Source organism: Pristiophorus japonicus, unplaced genomic scaffold, assembly GCF_044704955.1.
Source record: "Pristiophorus japonicus isolate sPriJap1 unplaced genomic scaffold, sPriJap1.hap1 HAP1_SCAFFOLD_195, whole genome shotgun sequence".
Lineage (NCBI taxonomy): Eukaryota > Metazoa > Chordata > Chondrichthyes > Pristiophoridae > Pristiophorus > Pristiophorus japonicus.
Window position 1 is genome coordinate 1094561 of NW_027251643.1, and position 24297 is coordinate 1118857.

The 24297-nt window shown below is 42.2% G+C and overlaps 1 protein-coding gene across 1 annotated transcript; it reads left to right on the forward strand.

Annotated features, from left to right (window-relative positions):
• The first annotated feature begins 15391 nt into the window (after positions 1–15391).
• Positions 15392–22393, forward strand: LOC139243979 (probable G-protein coupled receptor 139). The gene is made up of 2 exons (XM_070870933.1): positions 15392–15572; positions 21492–22393. Exons 1-2 carry the CDS (start codon positions 15392–15394, stop codon positions 22391–22393), a joined length of 1083 nt encoding a protein of 360 aa, XP_070727034.1.
• The last annotated feature ends 1904 nt before the right edge of the window (positions 22394–24297 follow it).

Genomic DNA, 24297 nt, shown 5'->3' on the forward strand with positions numbered 1-24297 from the left:
TCGGTGAGACTGTGGTCAGTTGCTTAGTTACTGGTATCTAGGTCAGGCTGTGGTCAGTTGCTGCTTGCTCAGTCAGAATGTGGTCAGTTGCTCAGTTTCGGGTTGTCTCGTTCAGGCTGTGGAGATTTGCTCAGTTTTCGGGTCCTCTTGGTTAGACTGTGGTCAGTTGCTCAGTTTCGGGTTCTCCCAGTCAGACTGTGGTCAGTTGGTCAGTTTCGGGTTGTCTCGGTCATGGTGTGGTCAGATGCTCCTTTTCGGGTTGTCTCGTTCAGGCTGTGGATATTTGCTCAGTTTCGGGTTGTCTCGCTCAGTCTGTGGTCAGTTCCTCAGTTTCTGATTGTCCCAGTCAGGCTGTGGTCAATTGGTCAGTTTCTGATTGTCTCGGTCGGACTGTGGTCAGTTTCTGGTTGTCTCGGTCAGACTGTGGTCAGTTGGTCAGTTTCTGGTTTATAGGTCAGACTGTGGTCAATTGGTCAGTTTCTGGTTTCGAGGTCAGACTGGGGTCAGTTGGTCAGTTTCTGGTTGTTTCGGTCGGACTGTGGTCAGTTTTCAGTTTCTGGTTCCTAGGTCAGACTATTGTCTGTTGGTCAGTTTCTGGTTTCTAGATCAGATTGTGGTCAGTTGATCAGTTTCTGCTTGTATCGGTCGGACTGTGGTCAGTTGCTCAGTTTCTGGTTTCTAGGTCATACTGTGGTCAGTTGGTCAGTTTCGTGTTGTCTCGGTGAGACTGTGGCCAGTTGCTCAGTTTCTCGTTTCTAGGTCAGACTGTGGTCCGTTTACCAGTTGCTGGTTTCCAGATCAGACTGTGGTCAGTTGGCCAGTTGCTGGTTGCTTGGTCAGTCTGTGGTCAGTTGGTCAGTTTCGGCTTGGAATGTCGTCTCTGATGATTTGTTCAGTTGCTGGATCCTAAATCAGGCTATGGTCATTTGGCCAGTTGCTGGTTGCCCGGTGAGACTGTGGTCAGTTGCTCAGTTACTGGTTTCTAGGTCACGCTGTGGTCAGTTGTTCAGTTGCTGCTTGCTCAGTCAGACTATGGTCAGTTGCTCAGTTTCGGCTTGTCTTGTTCAGGCTGTGGACATTTGCTATGTTTCGGGTCGTCTCGGTTAGACTGTGGTCAGTTGCTCAGTTTCGGGTTGTCCCAGTCAGACTGTGGTCAGTTGGTGAGTTTCTGGTTGTCTCGGTCAGGCTGTGGTCAGTTGCTCAGTTTCGGGTTAACTCGTTCAGGCTGTGGACATTTGCTCAGTTTCGGGTTTTCTCACTCAGACTGTGGTCAGTTGCTCAGTTTCGGGCTGTCCCAGTCAGGCATTGGTCAGTTGGTCAGTTTCGGATTGTCCAGGTCAGGCTGTGGTCAGTTGCTCATTTTCGGGTTTGCAGGTAGACTGTGCTCATTCGGTCAGTTTCGGTTGTCTAGTACATGCTTTGGTCAGTTGCTCATTTTCGGGTTGGCAGGTAGACTGTTGTCAGTTGGTCACTTTCGGCTTGTCTTGGTCAGACTGTGGTCAGTTGCTCAGATTCTTGTTGTTAGGTCAGTCTGTGGTCAGTTGCTCAGTTTCGTGGGATTATTGTCAGGCAAAGGTCAATTGTTCAGTTTCTCGTTGAACTTCAGGATATGCTCAGTTGGTCAGTTTCTGATTGCGAGGACAGTCTGTGTTCAGTTGGTTAGTTTCGGGTTGTTCTTTCAGGCTGCGGACAGTTTCTCATCCTCGGGGCACCTCGGTCAGGCACTGGTCAATTGTTCAGTTTCTAGGTGCTCGCTGAGTTTGTGGTCAACTGTCCACTGATGCTGGAGGAAGTGAATATTTAAGGTTCTGGATTGGGTTCCGATTAAGCGCGATGCTTTGTCCTGGATGGTTTAAAGCTGTATTGCGATGGGGTACTCAATTAATTGGAGCTTCTCTATTTGTTTGAAGTTCTCTATTATGTTGAGTTTCTCTAGTAGTTTGAATTGCTGTATGAGTTCAACAGGCTGTGCGAGATGATGTGCTGTAATACTTATAGATAATCTTTGCGTGTCAGGGGCTTTATGAATATCGGCAGTGGTATGATAATGGGAGGTTGTAGGAGTCTGCGGGGCTGTATTTGTTTCAGGGACTGTATTCGTTTGAGCAGCAGTCCTAAATTGAGGGGCAAAATTAGTTTGTAGGGCAGTATTCGTTTGAGGCGCTGTGCTAGTTTGAGTTGTATGAGTTTGATGTGTTTTAATAGTTTGCGGGCTGCATTAGTTTCAGGCGCTTCAGTAGTTTGAGGGGCTGAATTGGTTTGAGTTGCAGCATTAGGATTTGAGGTTATATTAGTTTGAGTGGTTGTATTCGTTTGACGTGCGATATTATTTGAGAAGCGGATTAATTTGAGGGGCTGCATTAGCTTTAGAGTCTGTATTGGTTTTGAGGGGCCATATTATTTTGAGGTGCTCTGTCAGTTTGAGTTGTTGTATTCGTTTGAGAGACGGCATTAGTTTTAGGGCCTGTATTATTTTGAGGGCCTGTATTATTTTGAAGGCCTTTACGAGTTTGAGGTGCAGCAATAGTTTGAGGAATGTATTAGTTTGAGGGTCAGTGTTAGTTTGATGGACTGTATTATTTTGAGGGACTGTTTAGTTTGATGGTCTGTATCAGTTTGAGGGTCTGTATTAGTTTGAAGCACTGTATTAGTTTGAGGCACTGTATTAGTTTCATGGAATATATTAGATTGAGGGACTGTATTAATTTGATGGACTGTATTAATATGAGGGACTGTGTTGGTTTGAGGGTCTGTATTAGTTTGAGATGCTGTATTAGTTTGATTAGGCTGTATTAGTTTCAGGGACTGTATCAGTTTGAGGGTCTGTATTAGTCTGAGGGCTGTAATAGTTTGAGGACTGTAGTAGTTTGAGGGGCTGTATTAGTCTGAGGGCTGTATTAGTTTGAGGACTGTAGTAGTTTGAGGGGCTGTATTAGTTGAGGTACTGTATTAGTTTAAGGGACTGTATTAGTCTGAGGGCTGTATTAGTTTGAGGGACTGTATTAGTTTGAGGGGCTGTATTAGTTTGATGGAATGTATAAGTTTGAGGGTCTGTATTGGTTTGAGGGTGTGTATTAGTTTGGGGGTCTGTATTAGTTTGAGAGGCTGTATTAATTTGAGGCACTGTATTAGTTTGAGGGTCTGTATTAGTTTGATGCGCTGTATAATTTGATGGACTGTATTAGTTTGATGGACCGTATTAGTTTGAGGGACTGTATTAGTTTGATAAACTGTATTAGTTTGAGGGACTGTATTAGTTTGAAGGACTTTATTCGTTTAATGCACTGTATTAGTTTGAGGGGCTGTATTAGTTTGAAGCTCTGTATAGGTATGAGGGACTGTATTAATTTGAAGGTCAGTATTAGTTTGAGGGGCATATTAGTTTGAGGGGCCGTATATGATTGAGGGTCTGTATTAGTTTGAGGGACTGTATTCGTTTGAGGGTCTGTATTAGTTTCAGGGTCTGCATTAGTTTGAGGGGCTGTAAAAGTTTCAGGGAATGTATTACTTTGAGTGGCTGTATTAGTTTGAGGGGCTGGATTAGTTTGAGGGTCTGTATTTGTTTGATGGACTGTATTACTTTGAGTGACTGTATTAGTTTGAGGGACGGTATTAGTTTGAGGGACTTTATTATTTGGAGGGGCTTTGATAATTTGAGCAGCATTAATAGTTTGAGGGACTGTATTAGTTTGAGGGACTGCATTAGTTTGAGGGACTGTATTGGTTTGAGGGTCTGTATTAGTTTGAGGGTCTGTATTTGTTTGAGGGGCTGTAAAAGTTTAAGGGAATGTATTAGTTTGAGCGGCTGTATTAGTTTGAGGGGCTTTATTAGTTTGAGAGTCTGTATTTGTTTGATGGACTGTATTACTTTGAGGGACTGTATTAGTTTGTTGGACGGTATTAGATTGACGGTCTGTATTAGTTTTGGTGGATGTATTAGTTTTAGGGGTGTATTAGTTTGGGGGGCTGTATTAGTTCTAAGGACTGTATTCGTTTTCGGTTCTATATTAGTTTGATGGTCTGTATTAGTTTGAGGGATGGTATTAGTTTGAGAGCCTTTATCAGTTTGAGGTCCTGTATTAGTTTGAGGACTGTGGTAATTTGAGGGCCTATATTAGTTTGAACACTGTATTAGTTTGCTGGACTGTATTAGTTTGATGAACTGTATTAGTTTGACGTACTGTATTAGTTTGATGGACTGTATTAGTTTGATGGACTGCATTAGTTTAATGCACTGTATTAGTTTGACAGAATGTATTAGTTTGATGGACTTTATTACTTTGATAGGTCTTTATTAGTTTGAGGGACTGTATTAGTTTAAGGGCCTTTATTAGTTTGAGGTCCTGTATTAGTTTGAGGACTGTGTTAAATTGAGGGCATATATTAGTTTGAACACTGTATTAGTTTGATGGACTGTATTAGTTTGACGAATGTATTAGTTTAATGGATTGTATTACTGTATTACTTTGAGGGATTGCATACATTTGAGGGGCTGAATTATTTAATGGACTGTATTAGTTTGATGGACTGTATTAGTTTGATGGACAATTAGTTTGCGGGACTATATTAGTGTGAGGGTCTGTGTTATTTTGAGGTACTTTATTAGTTTCAGGGGCTGTGTTACTTTGATGGACTTTGTTAGATTGAGGGGTTGTAAAAGTTTGAGGGTCTGTATTAGTTTGAGTGACTGTATTAGTTAGTGGATTTGTATTAGTTTGAGGGGCTGTATTAGTTTGAGGGTCTGTATTTGTTTGATGGACTGTATTACTTTAAGGGATTGTATTAGTTTGAGGGACGGTATTAGTTTGAGGGACTTTATTAGTTAAAGGGGCTGTTTAATTTGAGCAGCATTAATATTTTGAGGGACTGTATTAGTTTGAGCGACTGTATTGGTTTGAGGGTCTGTATTAGTTTGAGGGTCTGTATTAGTTTGAGGGGCTGTAAAAGTTTGAGGGATGTATTAGATTGAGTGGCTGTATTAGTTTGAGGGGCTGTATTAGTTTGAGGGCCTGTATTAGTTTGATGGACTGTATTACTATGAGGGAGTGAATTAGTTTGAGGGACTGTATTAGTTTGACGGACGTTATTAGTTAGAGGGGCTGTATTAATTTGAGCAGCATTAATAGTTTGAGGGACTGTATTAGTTTAAGGGACTGTATTAGTTTGAGGGACTGTATTGGTTTGAGGGACCGTCTGAGATTGATTTACTATATTACATTGATGGACTGTAATAATTTGAGGGGCTGTATTAGTTTGATGGACTGTATTAGTTTGAGGGGCTGTATTAGTTTGATGGACTGTATTAGTTTGAATGGTTGTATTAGTTTGAAAGACTGTATTAGTTTGACGGACTGCATTAGTTTGAGGGTCTGTATTAGTTTGATGAACCATATTAGTTTGAAGGTGTGTATTAGTTTTACGGGATGTATTAGTTTGATGGGCTGTATTAGTTATAGGGACGGTATTCGTTTTAGGTTCTATATTAGTTTGATGCTCTGTATTAGTTTGACGGACTTTATTACTTTAATGGTCTTTATTAGTATTAGGGACTGCATTAATTTGAGGGCCTGTATTAGTTTGACGGACTTTATTAGTTTGAAGGTCTGTTATAGTTTATTGGGACTGTATTAGTTTGAGAGGCTGTATTCGTTTGATGGACTGTATGAGCTTGATGGACTGTATTCTTGGATTACTTCGAGGGACTGTATTGTTTGAGATGCTTTACTCGTGTGATAGGCTGTATTCATTGGAGGGTCTGAATTAGTTTGATGGACTGTATTCGTTTGGGCAGCTGTATTAGTTTGAGGAACTGTATTAGGTTGAGGGAATGTATTAGTTTGATGGACTGTATCAATTTGTGTGGCTGTATTCGTTAGAGGGACTGTATAAATTTGATGGGCTGTATTATTTTGATGGTATATTAGTTTGAGGGACTGTATTAGTTTGAGGAACTGTATTACTTTGATAGACTGTATTACTTTGAGAGACTGAATTAATTTGTGTGGCTGTACTAGTTTGAGGGTCTGTATTAGTTTGAGGGACTGTATTCGTTTGAGGGTCTGTATTAGTTTGATGGACTGTATTAGTTTGAGGGACTGTATTAGTTTGAGGGACTGTATTAATTTAAGTGACTGTATTAGTTTGACGGACTGTATTAGTTTGAGGGGCTGTATTAGTTTGAGGGGCTGTATTCGTTCGAGCGACTGTATTCGATTGAGGGTCTGTATTGGTTTGAGGGTCTGTATTAGTTTGAGGGACTTTATTAGTTTGATCCACTGTATTAGTTTGAGGGGATGTATTAGTTTGAGGCTCTGTATAGGTTTGAGCGTCTGTATTAGTTTGAGGGTCTGTATTAGTTTGATGGACTGTATTAGTTTAATGGACTGTATTGGTTTGAGGGGCTGTATTAGTTTGATGGACTGTATTAGTTTGAGGGACTGTATTACTTTGAGGGACTGTATTAGTTTAAGCGGCAGTATTAGTTTGAGGGACTGTATTAGTTTGAGGGGCTGTATTAGTTTGAGGGGCTGTATTCGTTCGAGCGACTGTATTCGATTGAGGGTCTGTATTAATTTGAGCAGCATTAATAGTTTGAGGGACGTATTAGTTTGAGAGACTGCATTAATTTCAGGGTCTGTATTAGTTTGAAGGGCATATTAGTTTGAGGTGATAATATGTTTGAGAGCTGTATTAGTTATACGTCTGTATTAGTTTGAGGGCCTGTATTAGTTTGAGGGGCTGTAGTAGTTTGAGGGGGTGTATTAGTTGAGGGGCTGTATTAGTTTGAGGGTCTGTATTCGTTTGATGCACTGTGTTACTTTGAGGGATTGTATTAGTTTGATAGACTGTATTAGTTTGAGGGTCTGTATTCGTTTGAGGAACTGTATTAGTTTGAGGGACTATATTAGTTAGAGTGGTTGTATTAGTTTGAGATTCTTCATTTATTTGAGGAACTGTATTAGTTAGAGTGGCTGTATTAATTTGAGCAGCATTAATAGTTTGAGGGACTGTATTAATTTGAGGGACTGTATTAATTTCAGGGTCTGTATTAGTTTGGAGGGCATATTAGTTTGAGGTGATATATATGTTTGAGGGGCTGTATTAGTTTGATGGAGTGTATTAATGTGATGGACTGTATTAGTTTGCGGGGCTGTAAAAGTTTGAGGGACTGTAGTAGTTTGAGAGGCTGTATTAGTTGATGGGCTGTATTAGTTTGAGGGTCTGTATTAGTTTGAGGGACTGTATTAGTTTGAGGGTCTGTATTCGTTTGATGCACTGTATTACTTTGAGGGATTGTATTAGTTTGATGGACTGTATTAGTTTGAGGGTCTTTATTAGTTTGAGCGACTGTATTAGTTTGAGGGACTTTATTAGTTAGAGTGGCTGTATTAATTTGAGCATCATTATTAGTTTGATGGACTGTATTCGTTAGAATGGCAGTATTAGTTTGAGGTGCTGTAATAGTTTGAGGGGCAGTATTAGCTTGAGGGGCTTTATTCTTTCGAGCGACTGTATTAGATTGAGGGTCTGAATTGGGGAGAGGGGCTATATTAGTTTGAGGGACTGTATTAGTTGGAGGGGCTGTATTAGTTTGAGTGGCTATATCAGTTTGAGGGGCTGTATTAGTTTCATGGACTGTATTACTTTGAGGGTCTGTATTCGTTTGAAGTAATTTATTAGTTTGAGGGTCTGTATTATTTTCATGGACTTTATTAGTTTCAGGTGCTGTATAATGTTGAGGGTCTGTATTAGTTTGATGGACTGTATTAGTTTGAGGGTCTGTATTAGTTTGATGGACTGTATTAGTTTGAGGGTCTGTATTAATTTGACGGAATGTATAAGTTTGATGGGCTGTATTAGTTTGAGGGAATGTATAATTTTGGGGGGCTGTATTAGTTTGAGGGACTGTATTAGTTGGAGGGGCTGTGTTAGTTTGAGTGTCTATATTAGCTTGAGGGGCTGTATTAGTTTCATGGACTGTATTAGTTTGAGGGTCTGTATTCGTTTGAGGTACTTTATTAGTTTGAGGGTCTGTCTTATTTTGATGGACTTTATTAGTTTCAGGTGCTGTATAAGTTTGAGGGTCTGTATTCGTTTGATGGACTGTATTAGTTTGAGGGTCTGTTTTAATTTGATGCACTGAATTAGTTTGAGGGTCTGTATTAGTTTGAGGGACTGTATTAGTTTGAGGGTCTGTATTAATTTGAGGGACTGTATAAGTTTGAGGGGTTGTATTAGTTTGAGGGAATGTATAATTTTGAGGGTTATATTAGTTTGAAGGCCTGTATTAATTTGAGGGCCTGTATTAGTTTGAGGTACTGAATTAGTTTGAGCGACTGTATTAGTTTGAGAGGCTGTATTAGTTTGATGGATTGAATTAGTTTGATGTCCTGTATTATTTTGTGGGGCTGTGTTAGTTTGAGGGATTGTATTAGTTTGAAGGTCTGTAATAATTTATTGGGACTTTATTAGTTTGAGAGGCTGTATTAGGTTGATGGACTGTATGAGCTTGATGGACTGTATTCATGGATTACTTCGAGGGACTGTATTAGTTTGAGTGACTTTATTTGTTTGATCGGCTGTATTAATTGGAGAGGCTGAATTAGTTTGATGGACTGTGTTAGTTTGAGGTGCTGTTTTTGTTTGATGGACTGTATTAGTTTGAGGGGCTGTATTAGTTTGAGGAAGTGTATTAGTTTGAGGGAATGTATTAGTTTGATGGACTGTCTTAGTTTGAGGGAATGTATTAGTTTGATGGACTGTCTTAGTTTGTGGGCTGTATTCGTTCGAGGGACTGTATAAATTTGATGGGCTGTATTAGTTTAATGCTCTATATTAGTTTGAGGGGCTGTATTATTTTGAGGGACTTTATTACTTTGAGAGACTGTATTAGTTTGAGGGACTGTATTAGTTTGAGGGACTGTATTAGTTTGAGGGACTGTATTCGTTCGAACGACTGTATTCGATTGAGGTTCTGTATTGGTTTGAGGGTCTGTATTAGTTTGATGGACTGTATTAGTTTGAGGGGCTGTATTAGTTTGAGAGGCTATATTAGTTTGAGGGGCTGTGTTAGTTTGATGGACTGTATTAGTTCGAATGACTTTATTAGTTTGATGGATTGTATTAGTTTGAGGGGCTGTATTAGTTTGAGGCTCTGTATAGGTTTGAGCGTCTGTATTAGTTTGAGGGTCTGCATTTCTTTGAGGAACTGTATTAGTTAGAGGGGCTGTGTTAATTTGAGCAGCATTAATAGTTTGAGGGACTGTATTAGTTTGAGGGACTGTATTAATTTCAGGGTCTGTATTCGTTTGAAGGGCATATTAGTTTGAGGTGCGATATATGTTTGAGGGGCTGTATTAGTTTGATGGAGTGTATTAATGTGAGGGTCTGTATTGGTTTGAGGGGCTGTATTAGTTTGAGGGACTGTATTAGTTTGAGGGGCTGTATTAGTTTGTGTGGCTATATTAGTTTGAGAGGCTATATTTGTTTGATGGACTGTATTAGTTTTCGGGACTGTATTAGTTTGACGAGTTGTATTTGTTTGATCGTCTGTATTAGTTTGAGGGGCTGTATTAGTTTGAGGGGCCGTATTAGTTTGTGTGGCTATATTAGTTTGAGAGGCTGTATTTGTTTGATGGACTGCATTAGTTTGCGGGACTGTATTAGTTTGACGAGTTGTATTTGTTTGATGGTCTGTATTAGTTTGAGGGACTCTATTAGTTTGATCATTGCGAAAGTCTGTTACTGAATCCAGGCTGGTTCTGATTTCGGCTAATCTCACACCCAGTGAGGGTCTGAGCCCAACACACACAGAATGGGACAGTTTAGATAGAGATTTATCTTTGTCTAACCCGTGTGCACATGCTCTGGGAAATTTGATGGGACAGTTTAGAGGGAGCGTTTCGCTGCATCTAACCGGTGATGTACCTGCCCTGGGTATGTTTGATGGGACAGTGTAGAGGGAGCTTTACTCTGCATCTAAGCCGTGCTGTACCTATCCTGGGATTGTTTGATGGGATAGTGTGCAGGAGCTTTACTCGTATCTAACCCCCTGTACCTGCCCTCGAATGTTTGATCGGGACAGTGTAGAGGGAAATTTACTCTATATGTAACCGGTGCTGTACCTGCGCTGGAAGTATTTGATGGACAGTATAGAGGAACATTTACTCTGTATCTAATTCCGTGCTTTACCTGCCCTGGGCGTGTTTGATGGGCCATTGTAGAGAGAAATTTATTGTGTGTCCACCCGTGCTGTATCTGCCCTGGGAGTGTTTGATGGGACAGTGTAGAGAGAAATTTACTGTTTATCTAACCCCGTGCTGTACCTGACGGTGGAACAATTTAACCTGAACTGGTTGTCATTCTCCACGCCTCAAATTGCTGAGCATTAAACACAGATGCAGCATTTTTGTTGGTCAGTCGTATTATTACAAAACTCATTTTGTTCACTCTGGTAGTTTCTGTCTCTGGCTGGGGTTCGGGTTCCTCAGGCACTTCCTTCACTCGTCAGCGCTGAGTATTGCGATTGAAGCATCGGTGGCATCATGTTCTGTCACCATCGTGATTTCCACCTTCATAACTTTGACGGTCTGCCCGAGCTTCTCTTCTGCTGCAACCTTCATCTGTGATTTGGTTACATCTAGCCTTGATATACTTCGAGGAAATAGATACAAATAATGTAATAGGAATCAGAGCAATGCTTTATAATGTGCGGATTGAATCCCGGCGCGGGATGTTTTCAGCGCGGGGCTCATGCTCCGCTAAGCAAATGATATATCACGTACAGCACACAAAGCAGACATTCGGAACGACTGCTCCATGCTGGCATTTATGCAGCACACACACCACCACCCTACCCCCACACAACTCCCACAACTCTACATCTTACCCTATTAGCAGTATCTTCTAATGTTTTCTGCCTGATTTGTTGACCTGGCTTCCCATTAAATGGTTCTGCACTATTCGCCTCAACCACTGCCTGTGGTGCTGGGATCCACATTCTCACCTCTCTGGTTATAGTGGCTTCTCCTGAAATTATTATTGGATTTATTGGTGACGATCTTATCATCATGGCCCTATTTTTGGTCTCATAATTATTTCATGATTTCAGTTTTTTAAAACTCTGTTTTAAACTGTGCTTGCTTTTCCGCTATTGCATTTATCACAGCACAAGTAACGATTAGAATCAAGCTCAAAAAGAGCACAGCTTCGATTCTACACACGAAACAAGGACTCAATGACTTCTGTTATCAAAGGACCACAGAATCATACAGCACAGAAGAGGCCATTCGATCCATCATGCTGCTCCAGGCTGTGTGATCGAGCTATTCAGTCAGCCCCACACACCTGTTCTGTTCCCAGATCCCTTCAAATGCCATAATTTCAGCATCGATTCCAATTACAGAAGAACATAAGAATTAGGAACAGGAGTAAGCCATCTAGCCCCTCGAGCCTGCTCCGCCACTCAACAAGATCATAGATGATCTGACCGTGGACTGAGCTCCACTTACCCATCCGCTCCCCATAACCCTTAATTCCCTGAATGGTTAAAAATCTATCTATCTGTGATTTGAATACATACAATGAGCCAGCCTCAACTCCTTCCTTGGGCAGAGCATTCCACAGATTCACAACGCTCTGGGCGAAGAAATTCCTTCTCAACTCCGTTTAAATTGCCCCCCCCAGTATTTTGAGACTATGCCCCCTAGTTCCAGTCTCCCCGACCAGTGGAAACAACATCTCGGCCTCTATCTTATCTACCCCTTTCATTATTTTCAATTTTTCTATAAGATCACCGCTCATCCTTCTGAACTCCAACGAGTAAAAACATCGTCTACACAATCTATCATCATAAGGTAACCCCCTCATCTCCGGGATCAGCATAGTGAATCGTCTCTGTACCCCTTCCAAAGCTCGTATATCCTACCTTAAGTAAGGTGACCAGAACTGCACGCAGTACTCCTGGTGCGTCCTCGCCAATGCCTTGTACAGTTGCAGCATGACCTCCCTGCTTTTGTATTCCATCCCTCTCGTAATGAAGGCCAACACTCCATCCGCCTTCCTGATTACCTGCTGCACTTTTTGAGATTCATGCACAAGAACCCCCAGGTCCCTCTGCACCGCAGCATGTTGTAATTTCTCCCCATTCAAATAATATTCTCTTTTATTGTTTTTTTTTCCAAGGTGGATGATCTCACATTTTCCAATATTGTATTCCATCTGCCAAAATTTAGGCCATTCGCTTAACCTATCTAAATCTCTTTGCAGCCTCTCTGTGTCCTCCACACAACCCGCTTTCCCACTAATCTTTGTGTCATCTGCAAATTTTAAAAGTTATTGTTAAATCTGCTTCTATCCCATTTTCAGCGAGAACAAGCCAGATCATGCAAACTCGCAGTGTAAGACAAATTCTCCTCATCTTCCCTCTGCTAATTTTCGTAAAAAAATTCTCTCTGGTTAACAAGTCTTCTACCACTGGCAGAGTTTCTCTTCAGTTACTTTATCCAAAGCCCTCATATTCTTGAAAACTTCTATTAAATCTATCGTTAATATCTCTGATCGAACGGGAAAAATCACAGTTGCTTATATCTCCTTATAACTCTCTCTGGGGGAACCAGTGCACCAGCGCAGCCTTCGGTCGCATGAGGAAGAGAGTGTTGGAAGGTCACGCCATAAAATCTGGCACCAAGCTCATGGTCTACGAGAATGTAGACATAGCCAGCCTACTGTACGGATCACAAAAGTGGACCGTATATAGTAGGTACCACAAATTACTGGATAAATACCTATGTCTTCTCAAGATCCTGCAGATCCCTTGGGATGTCAGACGTTAGCGCCCTCGATCAGGCCAGCATCCCCACATCGAAGCACTGAGCACACTTGATCAGCTCCGCTGGGTGGGCCACATTGTCCGCCTGCCTGAAACGAGACTCGCAAAGCAAGCGCTCTACTTGGAACTCGTACACGGCAAACGAGCCCAACGTGGGCAGATGAAACGTTACAAGGACACCCTCAACGTCTCCTTGAAAAAGAGCAACATTCCCACTGACAGCTGGGAGTCCCTGGCCAAAGACTGCACTAATGGAGGAAGAGCATCCGGGAGGTCGCTGAGCACCTCGAGTCTCATCGCCAAGAGCATGCAGCAAACAAGCGCAGAGAGCGGAAGGAGTGTGCGGCAAACCAGTCCCACCCACCCTTTCGCTCAACCATTATCTACCCCATTTGGTACAGAGAACGTAATTCCCATATATGTTCAATCACCTAAGAACTCACTTTTAGAGTGGAAGCAAGTAATCCCCGATTTCGAGGTACTGCCTATGATGATGATTAAATCTCTTCCACACCTTCTCCAAGGCTTTCCTAATGTGTGATGCCGAATCGTCATGCAGAGATTAACCGATGTTTAACAGATTTTTATTTTATCTACATTATGTGTGAATCGGTGGTGTGGGCAGCATTTATTGTCCATCCCAAATTCCACCTTAACGCTGCTGGTGAATGCATCGATACATCTAGAGGGCTATTTAGAGTTAACCATATTGCTGTGGGACTGGGGTCATATATATGCCAGTCTAGGTAAGGACGGGGGATTTCCATCCCCAAAACAGGTTATTGAACTAGATGGGGAATGACAATCGAGATCCACACGGTCACCATTGCTGACACAATTTTTAATTATAGATTTATTGATTCACCTTAAATTGCACAGCTGGTGGGATCTGAACTCATGCCCTTGGATCTTTTGTCCAGGTCTCTGGATCATTAGCACTGTAGCACAATCACTTTGCTGCCATAGGCGATGATTCATAAAGTCATGATTCTTCCTGCGTTTTTAACAGTTTTATTAACTTGCCCTGCCACCTTCAAAGATTTGTGCACATCGACTCCCAGGTGTCTCTGCACCAACACACCATTTAAAAAATGTATTTTTTTACGTATATTGCCTCCTGTCATGTTCCTTCCCAAAATGTATCACTTCACACATGTTTAATTTTGCCTGCCATGTGTCTTCCCATTTAACCAGACTATCGCTGTGCTCCTGAAGTCTGCTATGCTCCCCACTGCTTACTACATTTCTGAGTTTCGTGACATCTGCAAATTTGAAATTATGCCTTTAGACTTAGGTCCTGGCTATTAATCTCTATCAGAAAGAGCACTGCCACTAATATAGAACCCTAGGTTTCACCACTCTATACTTCCCTTCTGTCTGAACGCCAACTTTTCATCACCACTCTCAGTTATTTGTTCCGGTGCCAATGTTGTATCCACGCAGCTACTGTCCCTTTAATTCCATGAGGTTCAGTTACCCTATCAAGTCGATGAAGTGACATTTTATCAAACGCCTTTTGAAAGTCGTTATACACAACATCAGCTGCACTACGCTCATCAAACCGTTAGGTTATTACATCAAGGAACTCAATCAGGTTTTTCAGATACACTTCGACATCAACACAATTTGTGCTGGTTGTCTTTTATTAATCCAGGTTTTTCCAAGTGACAGATAATTTCATACCGGATTATGGCCTCCAGAAGTTTCCCCACCACAGACGTTAGTCTGACTGGACTGTAGCTGCAGGTTTTATCCCTCTTTCCTTTTTTGAACAGGGTGTACCATTTGCGAACCTCAGTCCTCTGTCACCACTGACATATCCAAGGAGGATTAATGATTCTGGCCTGAGCTATTTCCATCATTCCTTCACTCAGCAACACTCATACATCCATTCGGACGAGTTATAGAGAAACATAGAAAAATAGAAATTTACAACACAGGAGTCCATTTCCAACCCATCGTGTCCGCACCGGCCGACAAAGACTCACACGACAATTGGTCAGCAGCCCTGAAGCTTACATGTAATCGTTTTAACCATTAACAATGGGGAAAAGTAAAGATCACCAAGCACAAACAGACTGCCCCACACAACTGTGATATATCTTAAACTGAACCATTCTATACTCCAGACCAACCGGAGCCATGTGATCTCCCGGGAGAGGCAGTTTAAAATCCAGGCCAATTTCGTGAAAAGTATTTGAGAACATTCCTATCCGACCCATCCAGGTGATCCAAACTAGTCCTGGAGATCAACTTTATTGTGGTACATAAAGTGTTGGATTGAAAGGGGTTAATTGAAAATGTTTGTTCAGGGACTGTAATTAATATCAGTCTCCACGGGTTTACGGAAGCTGCTTATTCAGTGACTGTAATTAATATAAGTCTCTATTTACCGAATTGTGTCACTGGAGTGATTCTCGCTCATTTTAAAAAGGCACTCCTTTCAATGTGTTACCCAATAGTCACAGTGAGAGCATTACCTCTGGCACTAACAGCGATCATCGCAATGCTTCACAGAGAGGGAGTCGGAATCTGAGAACAGTAGATTCGAATGTGATAAGAATGGATCAGAATCTGAAAAAAATGGATTGGAATGTTACAACAAATGGCAGGAGTTTCATCTTGTATTTTAACTATCTTGTTGCACATTATGAGGAACTACCAATAGTATTGCGAATGCGTTATGCATTGCGTATTACTCAATACATTTACTATCCCGTCCTTGCTGTTGTTGGTTTTGCTGGTAAGTCTATCTAGTTATTCCAGTAACCATGTTTCAAAGTATTACTGGTCTCATATTTTACTCCCCCCCCCCTCCTTGCTGCATTTGATGTTCCTGGTAGTCTCTGTATCCAACTATTAACTCTGCAAACCATGTTTCGCTGTATTACTAGACTTGTAAATTGCTTTCTCATCTTTGCTTCAGTTGTTGTTCCTGGGACATCTCTGCATCCAGCTATTAATTATTCATATGTTGTTAATTGTACGAGTGTTCTTTTAATTTATTCCAAACTCTTTGGTGTTGTTGGTGTTCCTCTTAAGTCTCCATATCCAGCAATTATAACTCTAATCTATATTTCACTGTATTACTGAGTATGTCACTTAAATCTTTGGAAGTCTTTATCACATTGTATATCTATTGACCCAGTCCCCTCTGTGGCCAATGTCTGAAGCTGATCGAGATTGTTCACAAATTCGGTATTCTGTTTTACCCTGAGTTCAGTTCTGACCTCTTCTCCTTTGAATCACTGGTCCTGCCCACTATCATCTGCATTATACTGGCCACCTCATTCCTTCGCTTCAATAGCCCAGTGACTTTGTTAAACAGGAATTAACCATTGCAATGCTTTCCTTGCCCATCTCACAGTTACAGTCCACTATGAATTAGAGTTCACCTAAATAATTTGCTCTTCATATCCTAACTCCACTAAGTCCTGTTCACCCATCAACAATCTGCTCTTCAATCAACATTGGATCCCGATTAAGTAATGCCTCATTTTTATTATTCTCACCCATGTGTTCAAATCCCACCATGGTCTCACCCCCTCCAATTAGTCCCATTCTCCTGCTCTATTCCTATAGTCCAGCAATTTTCCCCTTCAAGTATTTATCCAATTGCCCAATAAATGTTAATTTACTTCCCTCTATACGTCCTCCAGTCATACTCTCTCTATTCTCTTTTTCTCATTCATTCTGGCACTTTGTAAGTTTCTCACTTTCTCTCTGTCTCTCTGTCAGTTTCACTCTGTCTCTTCACATTTTACTGTCTCTGTCTCTTGCTCATAGAATGAAAGATTAATACAGGAAAGAAAGGCAACTCGGTCCATAGTGTCCATGCCGTCTCTTGGATAGAACTATCCCAGATGTCCAACTCTTTAGCCAGAAAAATGTAAATTATCCCCTTCCACGAATAAAGAAATTCCCTTTCAAAAATAAAGATTAAATTTACTTCCACCGTGTTCTCACAAATCCTATTCCAGATCGCAACAGCTCACTGCATAAAGAACACTCTTCTCATCTCTCCTGTGGTTCGTTTTTCAATTACCTTAAACCTGTCTCCTCTGGTTACGCACCATTGTGCAACTGGAAGCATTTTCGACTTACTCGCTCTATCAAAACCCATCATAATTTTGAAAATCTATATTAAATGTTAAATCTTTGCTGATGATACAACGTCATCATCGTAGACAGTGACTTTAAATAGAGGAAGGCTTGCTTCCACTCTAAAAATGAGTTCTTATGTAACTGAAGAGTCCAATACGGAAATTACAATCTCTGTCACACGTGGGACAGAGAGTGGTTGAAGGAAAGGGTGCGTGGGGCTCGTTTGCCACATGCTCCTTCTTACTCCTGCGCTTGGTCTCTGCTTGCTCTCCACGACGAGACTCGAGGTGCTCAGCGCCCTCCTGGATGCTCTTCCTCCACTTCAGGCAGTTTTGGGCCAGGGACTTCCAGCTGTCGGTTGGGATGTTGCATTTCATCAAGGAGGCTTTGATCGTTTCATTCAAAAGTTTCCTCTGCCCACCTGGGGCTCGCTTACTGTGTAGGAGTTCCGAGTAGAGTGCTTGCTTGCGAGTCTTGTGTCAGGCATCCGGAAGATGTGGCCCACCCAATGGAACTGTCCAGGTGTACCAGCATTGAAGTACTGATAATACAAAGATAAGTTTGAAAGCATGTTGTGAGGAGGACGCAAAAAATATGCAAAGGCATATCGATAGGCTAAATGGATGGGCTAAAAGAATGGCAGATGGGGTATAATGTGGAAAATGTGACGTTATCTTCCTTGTTATGAAAAATAAATAAGCACATTTTTATTAAATGGGGAGAGATTCCAAATTGCTGTGGTCCAGATTGGTCAATGATTCTTGTACATAAAACACATAAGGTTTGCATGTAGATACAATTAGCAATTAGAAAAGGCAGCAGAATGTCTGGCTTTATTTCAAGTGGGACTGTATATAGATGTCCTGCTACAACAATACAGGTTGGCAATAAGACTACAGCTGGAGTATTGTGTACAGTTTCGGTCACTTTAGTCAAGGAAGGATTTACTTGCATTGGAGGCAGTTCAGAGAAGGTTCACGACGTTGATTACTGTGATGAAAATGTTGTCATAAGAATAAAGGTTGAGCAGGATGGGTGTGAATATATTGGAGTTTAGAAAACTATGAGGTGATCTTATTTAAATGTGTAAGATTCTATAGGGACTTGATGGGGTAGACGCAGAGATGATGTTTCCTCTAGTGGGGGAAATCTAGAACCAGGGGACATAGGTTCAGAATAACGGATCGCCCATTTAAATCACAAATGAGAAGCAATTTATTCTCTCAGGGGGGCGTGAATCTTTCGAATTCTCTGCGACAGAGAGCTGTGGAGGCAGCTTCTATGAATCTTATTAAATGGAGATAGACTGATTTTTAAATGAGAAGGCAGTTCAGGGTAATGTGGAGTGGGCACGGAAGTGGAGTTGTGACCAAGATCAGATGTTCTTTCCAAAGAGTCAGGTCCAATCACAGAGGCGTGAGCGGAGTAAAATATTTGGCTCTCGGAATGAAATCCCTGGACCGACGTGAGAGCACTGGAAGTTAGGAGAACCTGTGAATGAAATTTCTCGACAGAGGTGGCTGTAGTGTAATGTAGGCGAACCTGGTCCTTAAATATCTAGACTGAGGGGTGTAGCAGTGTAATCTAGGGAGATGTTGGTGTGAACTCCTGAAGCGAGATGGGAGCCCTATCTGGGAAGTCCCATCATCGCATCACTGGAATCATCTCAGAGACCCCGAGTTCATGAATATTTATTTATTGTGAATGTTTTATCGTTATTTTCTGTGATGCAATAATTCATAAATCATATAAGAGGCCGTCCATTTTTAAATATTTTATTCCTTCCTTTTATCAGCCAATTTCTCGTCTTTTGTTCTCACTTGGAGTTGAATAGAGGAAGCAAAACTCTATTCGCTCTGTTCTGTCCACGCTATGTTATAGGCGGGTAAATATCCGCTGATCATTTAGTTCCAGTCAGTGTCTCCTTTGTCACTATCTCAAGTTCTGCATTAATGGCACTGCTTCTGATGGATGGAACAGGATTACAAGCATCATTAACATTCACAAACAAAAGGTTCATTCAGCCAGATTTCTTTCATTTATTTCCAATCTTTAATTTGAATTTGAAATTTGGTCCCACCCATGCCGATCTGTCTCAGTACAGTGGGTCTCTCAGCGAGAAACAGAGTGGAAAAATCTGTTGCCTCCGGCTGTACACTCCTGATCGTGGGGCCCCTCGTGCGGAGGGGGAGCGGGAGGTCAGAATCCTCGTCGTCGGACTGCTCCGGGGCATGGCCAAGCGGACCATCAGCTGGTCCAGGCAGCGGGCGGTCGAGAGGATCGTTCAGCCCGGCTGCCTCCCTCACTTCCGCGGAAACGTTCAATCCAGCGTGTCCCTGGAGATGGAGCACGCGGTGTCTACCGGAACGTTCATTGCCTTCCGCGAGAGGTGGGTGCTGGAGGGACTGAAGTGCATCATCATCACCGGCAAACACATTTACTTTGATTCTTCAATGGTAAAAGTTTAATTTGATTACAGTTATCGGTTTTATTGCACACATATGTCATCGCAGCACATTTGGAATGAGGTCACATGATGGGTCCAAGTCAGCATGGATTTGTGAAAGGGAAATCATGCTTGACAAATCTTCTGGAATTTTTTAAGGATGTTTCCAGTAGAGTGGACAAGGGAGAACCAGTTGATGTGGTATATTTAATCTTTCAGAAGACTTTCGACAAGGTCCCACACAAGAGATTAATGTGCAAAGCTAAAGCATATGGGATTGGGGGTAGTGTGCTGACATGGATTGAGAACTGGTTGTCAGACAGGAAGCAAAGAGTAGTAGTAAATGGTACTTTTCAGAATGGCAGGCAGTGACTCGTGGATCTGTGCTGGGGCCCCAGCTGTTTACACTGTATATTAATGATTTCGACGAGGGGATTAAATGTAGTATCTCCAAATTTGCGGATGACACTAAGTTGGGTGGCAGTGTGAGCTGCGAGGGGGATGCTATGAGGCTGCAGAGTGACTTGGATATGTTAGGTGAGCGGGCAAATCCATGGCAGATGAAGTCTAATGTGGATAAATGTGAGGTTATCCAATTTGGTGGTAAAAACACAGAGACAGACTATTATCTGAATGGTGACAGATTACGAAAAGGGGAGGTGCAACGAGATCTGGGTGTCATGGTACATCAGTCATTGAAGGTTAGCATGCAGGTACAGCAGGCGATTAAGAAAGCAAATGGCATGTTGGCCTTCATAGCAAGGAGAGTTGAGTACAGGGGCAGGGAAGTATTGCTACAGTTGTGCAGGGCCTTGGTGAGGCCACACCTGGAGTATTGTGTACAGTTTTGGTCTCCTAACTTGAGGAAGGACATTCTTGCTATTGAGGGAGTGCAGCGAAGGATCACCAGACTGATTCCCAGGATGGTGGGACTGACCTATCAAGAAAGAATGGATCAAGTGGGCTTGTATTCAATGGAGTCAGAAGAATGAGATGGGATCTCATAGAAATGTTTACGATTCTGACGGGTTTAGACAGGTTAGATGCAGGAAGAATGTTCCCAATGTTGGGGAAGTCCAGAACCAGGGGTCACAGTCTAAGGATAAGGGGTAAGCCATTTAGGACTGAGATGAGGAGAAACTTCTTCACCCAGAGAGTGGTGAACCTGTGGAATGCTCTACCACTGAAAGTTGTTGAGGCCAATTCACTAAATATATCCACAAAGGAGTTATATATTGTACTTACTACCAGGGGGATCAAGGGGTATGGCGAGAAAGCAGGAAAGTGGTGCTGAAGTTGCATGTTCAACCAAGAGTTCATTGAATGGCGTTGCAGGATCGAAGGGCCGAATGGCCTACTCCTGCAAATATTTTCTATATTTTCTATGTTTCTATAATGAGGGAGCAATTCATATATAATTTAAATCAAAAATCGTTATATTTCAGGATAAACAACCCCAGCTGATTGGAACTTAGGTACTTAGAATATGAACAAACTTTCATATTTTCTCGTCTAATATTCTCTGCACAAGTGGAAACCAGCAGGTGAACAGCTGCAACAATTAATCTCTTCCATTTGTGTTCAAATACTTTAAATATTCGTTTCAAGGACACCCTCAAAGCCTCCATGTTAAAATGCAACATCCCCACCGACACATGGTAGCTCCTAGCCAAAGACCACCCTAAGTGGAGAAAGTGCATCCGGAAGGGCGCTGATCACCTCGAGTCATCGCCGAGAACATGTAGAAACCAAGCACAGGCTGCGGAATGAGCGTGTGGCAAACCCGAGTCCCCACCCACCCTTTTCTTCAAACACTCTCTGTCCCACGTGTGACAGAGACTGTTATTACCATGTTGGACATTTCAGTCACCTGATAACTCACTTTTAGCGTGGTAGCACGTCTTTCTCGATTTCGAGGGACTGTCTATGATTATTTTGTTACATAAGCATTTGGCGGCTCATTGACTGAGGGATAGGTCGTGTGATTTAATGCTGATAAATTAATTTATTTGGTGATTACCTTGTCAATGATTGCTAATTATTTTACTTTGGAGTCTATTTCTTGCTCCCAAATTAATGTTTAGTTTACCTGTTTATTTCCCTGCCTGACAGTTAACATCCTGACGATTGTGATCCTGCCTCGTGGAAAGTGCGGTCTCTCCAGATGTGTCACTCGCTATCTGGTGGCCATGGCCGTGACGGATCTCCTGGTCATTATCCTCGACGTGATACTGAGGCACATTCCAATTCTTTATCAGAAAGAGTTACATTTCGTGCGGTCCTTCCGCGTGTGTAATATTCACGCCGTCTTACTTCACGCAGCCACAGATTGTTCTGTCTGGTTCACCATCAGTTTCACCTTTGATCGCTTTGTGGCCATTTGTTGCCAGAATCTGAAAACTAAATATTGCACCGAGAGAACGGCGGCTGTGGTTCTGGGAACCGTGACTTTGCTGAGCGGGTTAAAGAACATTTTCTGGTATTTTATGTTGACAGGTTTGTATACACTTGCAAACATGCCCTGGTTTTGCTATATAACAAATGATGTTCTGTATTCACCGGTCTGGGCAGCAATCATATTCCTTCATTATATTCTCACCCCATGTATCCCATTTGCTGTGATTCTGCTGCTCAATACTGTCACCGCCAGGCATATTATATTGGCCAGCAGAGCCCGCAGGCAACTCCGGGGTGCCAGCAGTGGGGAGTGTCTCAGTGACCCAGAGATGGCGAGCCGCAGGAATTCTATTATTTTACTGTTTGTTATCTCCGGCAATTTCATTCTGTTGTGGGCGGTGTTTATGGTGTATTCTTTATGGACCCAGCTGTACTTTCTGGGGCATGATTCTGTTTATATACCTTTTTATGTAATGGACGTTGGAATAATGCTACAGCTGCTGAGTTGCTGCACAAACACGGCAATTTATGCCGTGACCCAGACTAAGTTCAGACAGCAGTTGAAGAATGTTGGGAAATATCCCTTCACACTGATTCTGAAATTAATTAAACAATGAGAAGACGCAGAAAAGTTCCTGCATCAGATTCCCTGTGTCCTGATATTGTGAGTGAGCTGCTCTCCCCCGCGTGGCCAGTGATTCGCGTGAATAATAACACTCTCACTCACACACTGTCTACAACGGGCGCCCTATGAGGGGTCTGCAGTCCGGGTGAATCACCATCAGCAACATAGGCAGTCGCACGAAATATAGAAACATAGAAACATGGAAAATAGGTGCAGGAGTAGGACATCCGGCCTTCCGAGACTGCACCACCGTTCAATCAGATCATGGCTGATCATTCACCTCAGTATCCATTTACTCCTTTCTCTCCATAATCCTTCATCCATTGAGCTGTAAGGGCCATATCTAACACCCTCTTGACTTTCCCCAATGAACTGTCATGAACAACGCTGTGCAGGAGGGAATTCCACAGGATGTGATTGGGATTACGGAGACGTGGCTCCAGGATGATCAGGGCTGGGAACACAACATCCAGGAGTATTCAACATTCAGGAAAGATAGAATAAAAGTAAAAGGAGGTGGGGTAGCATTGCTGGTTAAGGAGCAAATTAAGGCAATAGTTCGGAAGGACATTAGCTTGGATGATGTGGAATCTATATGGGTAGAGCTGCAGAATACCAAAGGACAAAAAACGTTAGTGGGAGTTGTGTACAGAACTCCAAACAGTAGTAGTGATGTTGGGGAGGGCATCAAACATGAAATTAGGGGTGCGTGCAATAAAGGTGCAGCAGTTATAATGGGTGACTTTAATATGCACATAGATTGGGTTAACCAAACTGGAAGCAATACGATAGAGGAGGATTTCCAGGAGTGCATAAGGGATGGTTTTTTAGACCAATATGTCGAGGAACCAACTAGGGGGGAGGCCATCTTAGACTGAGTGTTGTGTAATGAGAGAGGATTAATTATCAATCTCGTTGTGCGAGGCCCCTTGGGGAAGAGTGACCATAATATGGTGGATTCTGCATTAGGATGGAGAATGAAACAGTTAATTCAGAGACCATGGTCCAGAACTTAAAGAAGGGTAACTTTGAAGGTATGAGGCGTGAATTGGCTAGGATAGATTGGCGAATGATACTGAAGGGGTTGACTGTGGATGGGCAATGGCTGACATTTAGAGACCGCATGGATGAACTACAACAATTGTAGATTCCTTTCTGTCGTAAAAATAAAAAAGGGAAGGTGGCTCAACTGTGGCTATCAAGGGAAATCAGGGATAGCATTAAAGCCAAGGAAGTGGCATACAAATTGGCCAGAAATAGCAGAGAACCCGGAGACTGGGAGAAATTTAGAACTCAGCAGAGGAGGACAAAGGGTTTGATTAGGGCAGGAAAAATGGAGTACGAGAAGAAGCTTGCAGGGAACATTAAGACGGATTGCAAAAGTTTCTATAGATATGTAAAGAGAAAAAGGTTAGTAAAGACAAACGTAGGTCCCCTGCAGTCAGAATCAGGGGAAGTCATAACGGGGAACAAAGAAATGGCGGACCAATTGAACAAGTACTTTGGTTCGGTATTCACTGAGTAGGACACAAACAACCTTCCGGATATAAAAGGGGTCGGAGGGAGTAGTAAGGAGGAGCAACTGAGGGAAATCCTTATTAGTCGGGAAATTGTGTTGGGGAAATTGATGGGATTGAAGGCCGATAAATCCCCAGGGCCTGATGGACTGCACCCCAGAGTACTTAAGGAGGTGGCCTTGGAAATAGTGGATGCATTGACAGTCATTTCCAACATTCTATTGACTCTGGATCAGTTCCTATGGAGTGGAGGGTATCCAATGTACCAATGTAACCCCACTTTTTAGAAAAAGAGGGAGAGAGCAAACAGGGAATTACAGACCGGTCAGCCTGACATCGGTAGTGGGTAAAATGATGGAATCAATTATTAAGGATGTCA

Bases quoted from the DNA above. Each gene is read 5' to 3' on its own strand.
- LOC139243979 (XM_070870933.1), top strand. From the start codon at position 15,392: ATGGATCAGAATCTGAAAAAAATGGATTGGAATGTTACAACAAATGGC. The intron at 15,573-21,491 runs GTAAGTCTATCT...CCTGCCTGACAG, and splicing joins TGCTGTTGTTGGTTTTGCTG to TTAACATCCTGACGATTGTG.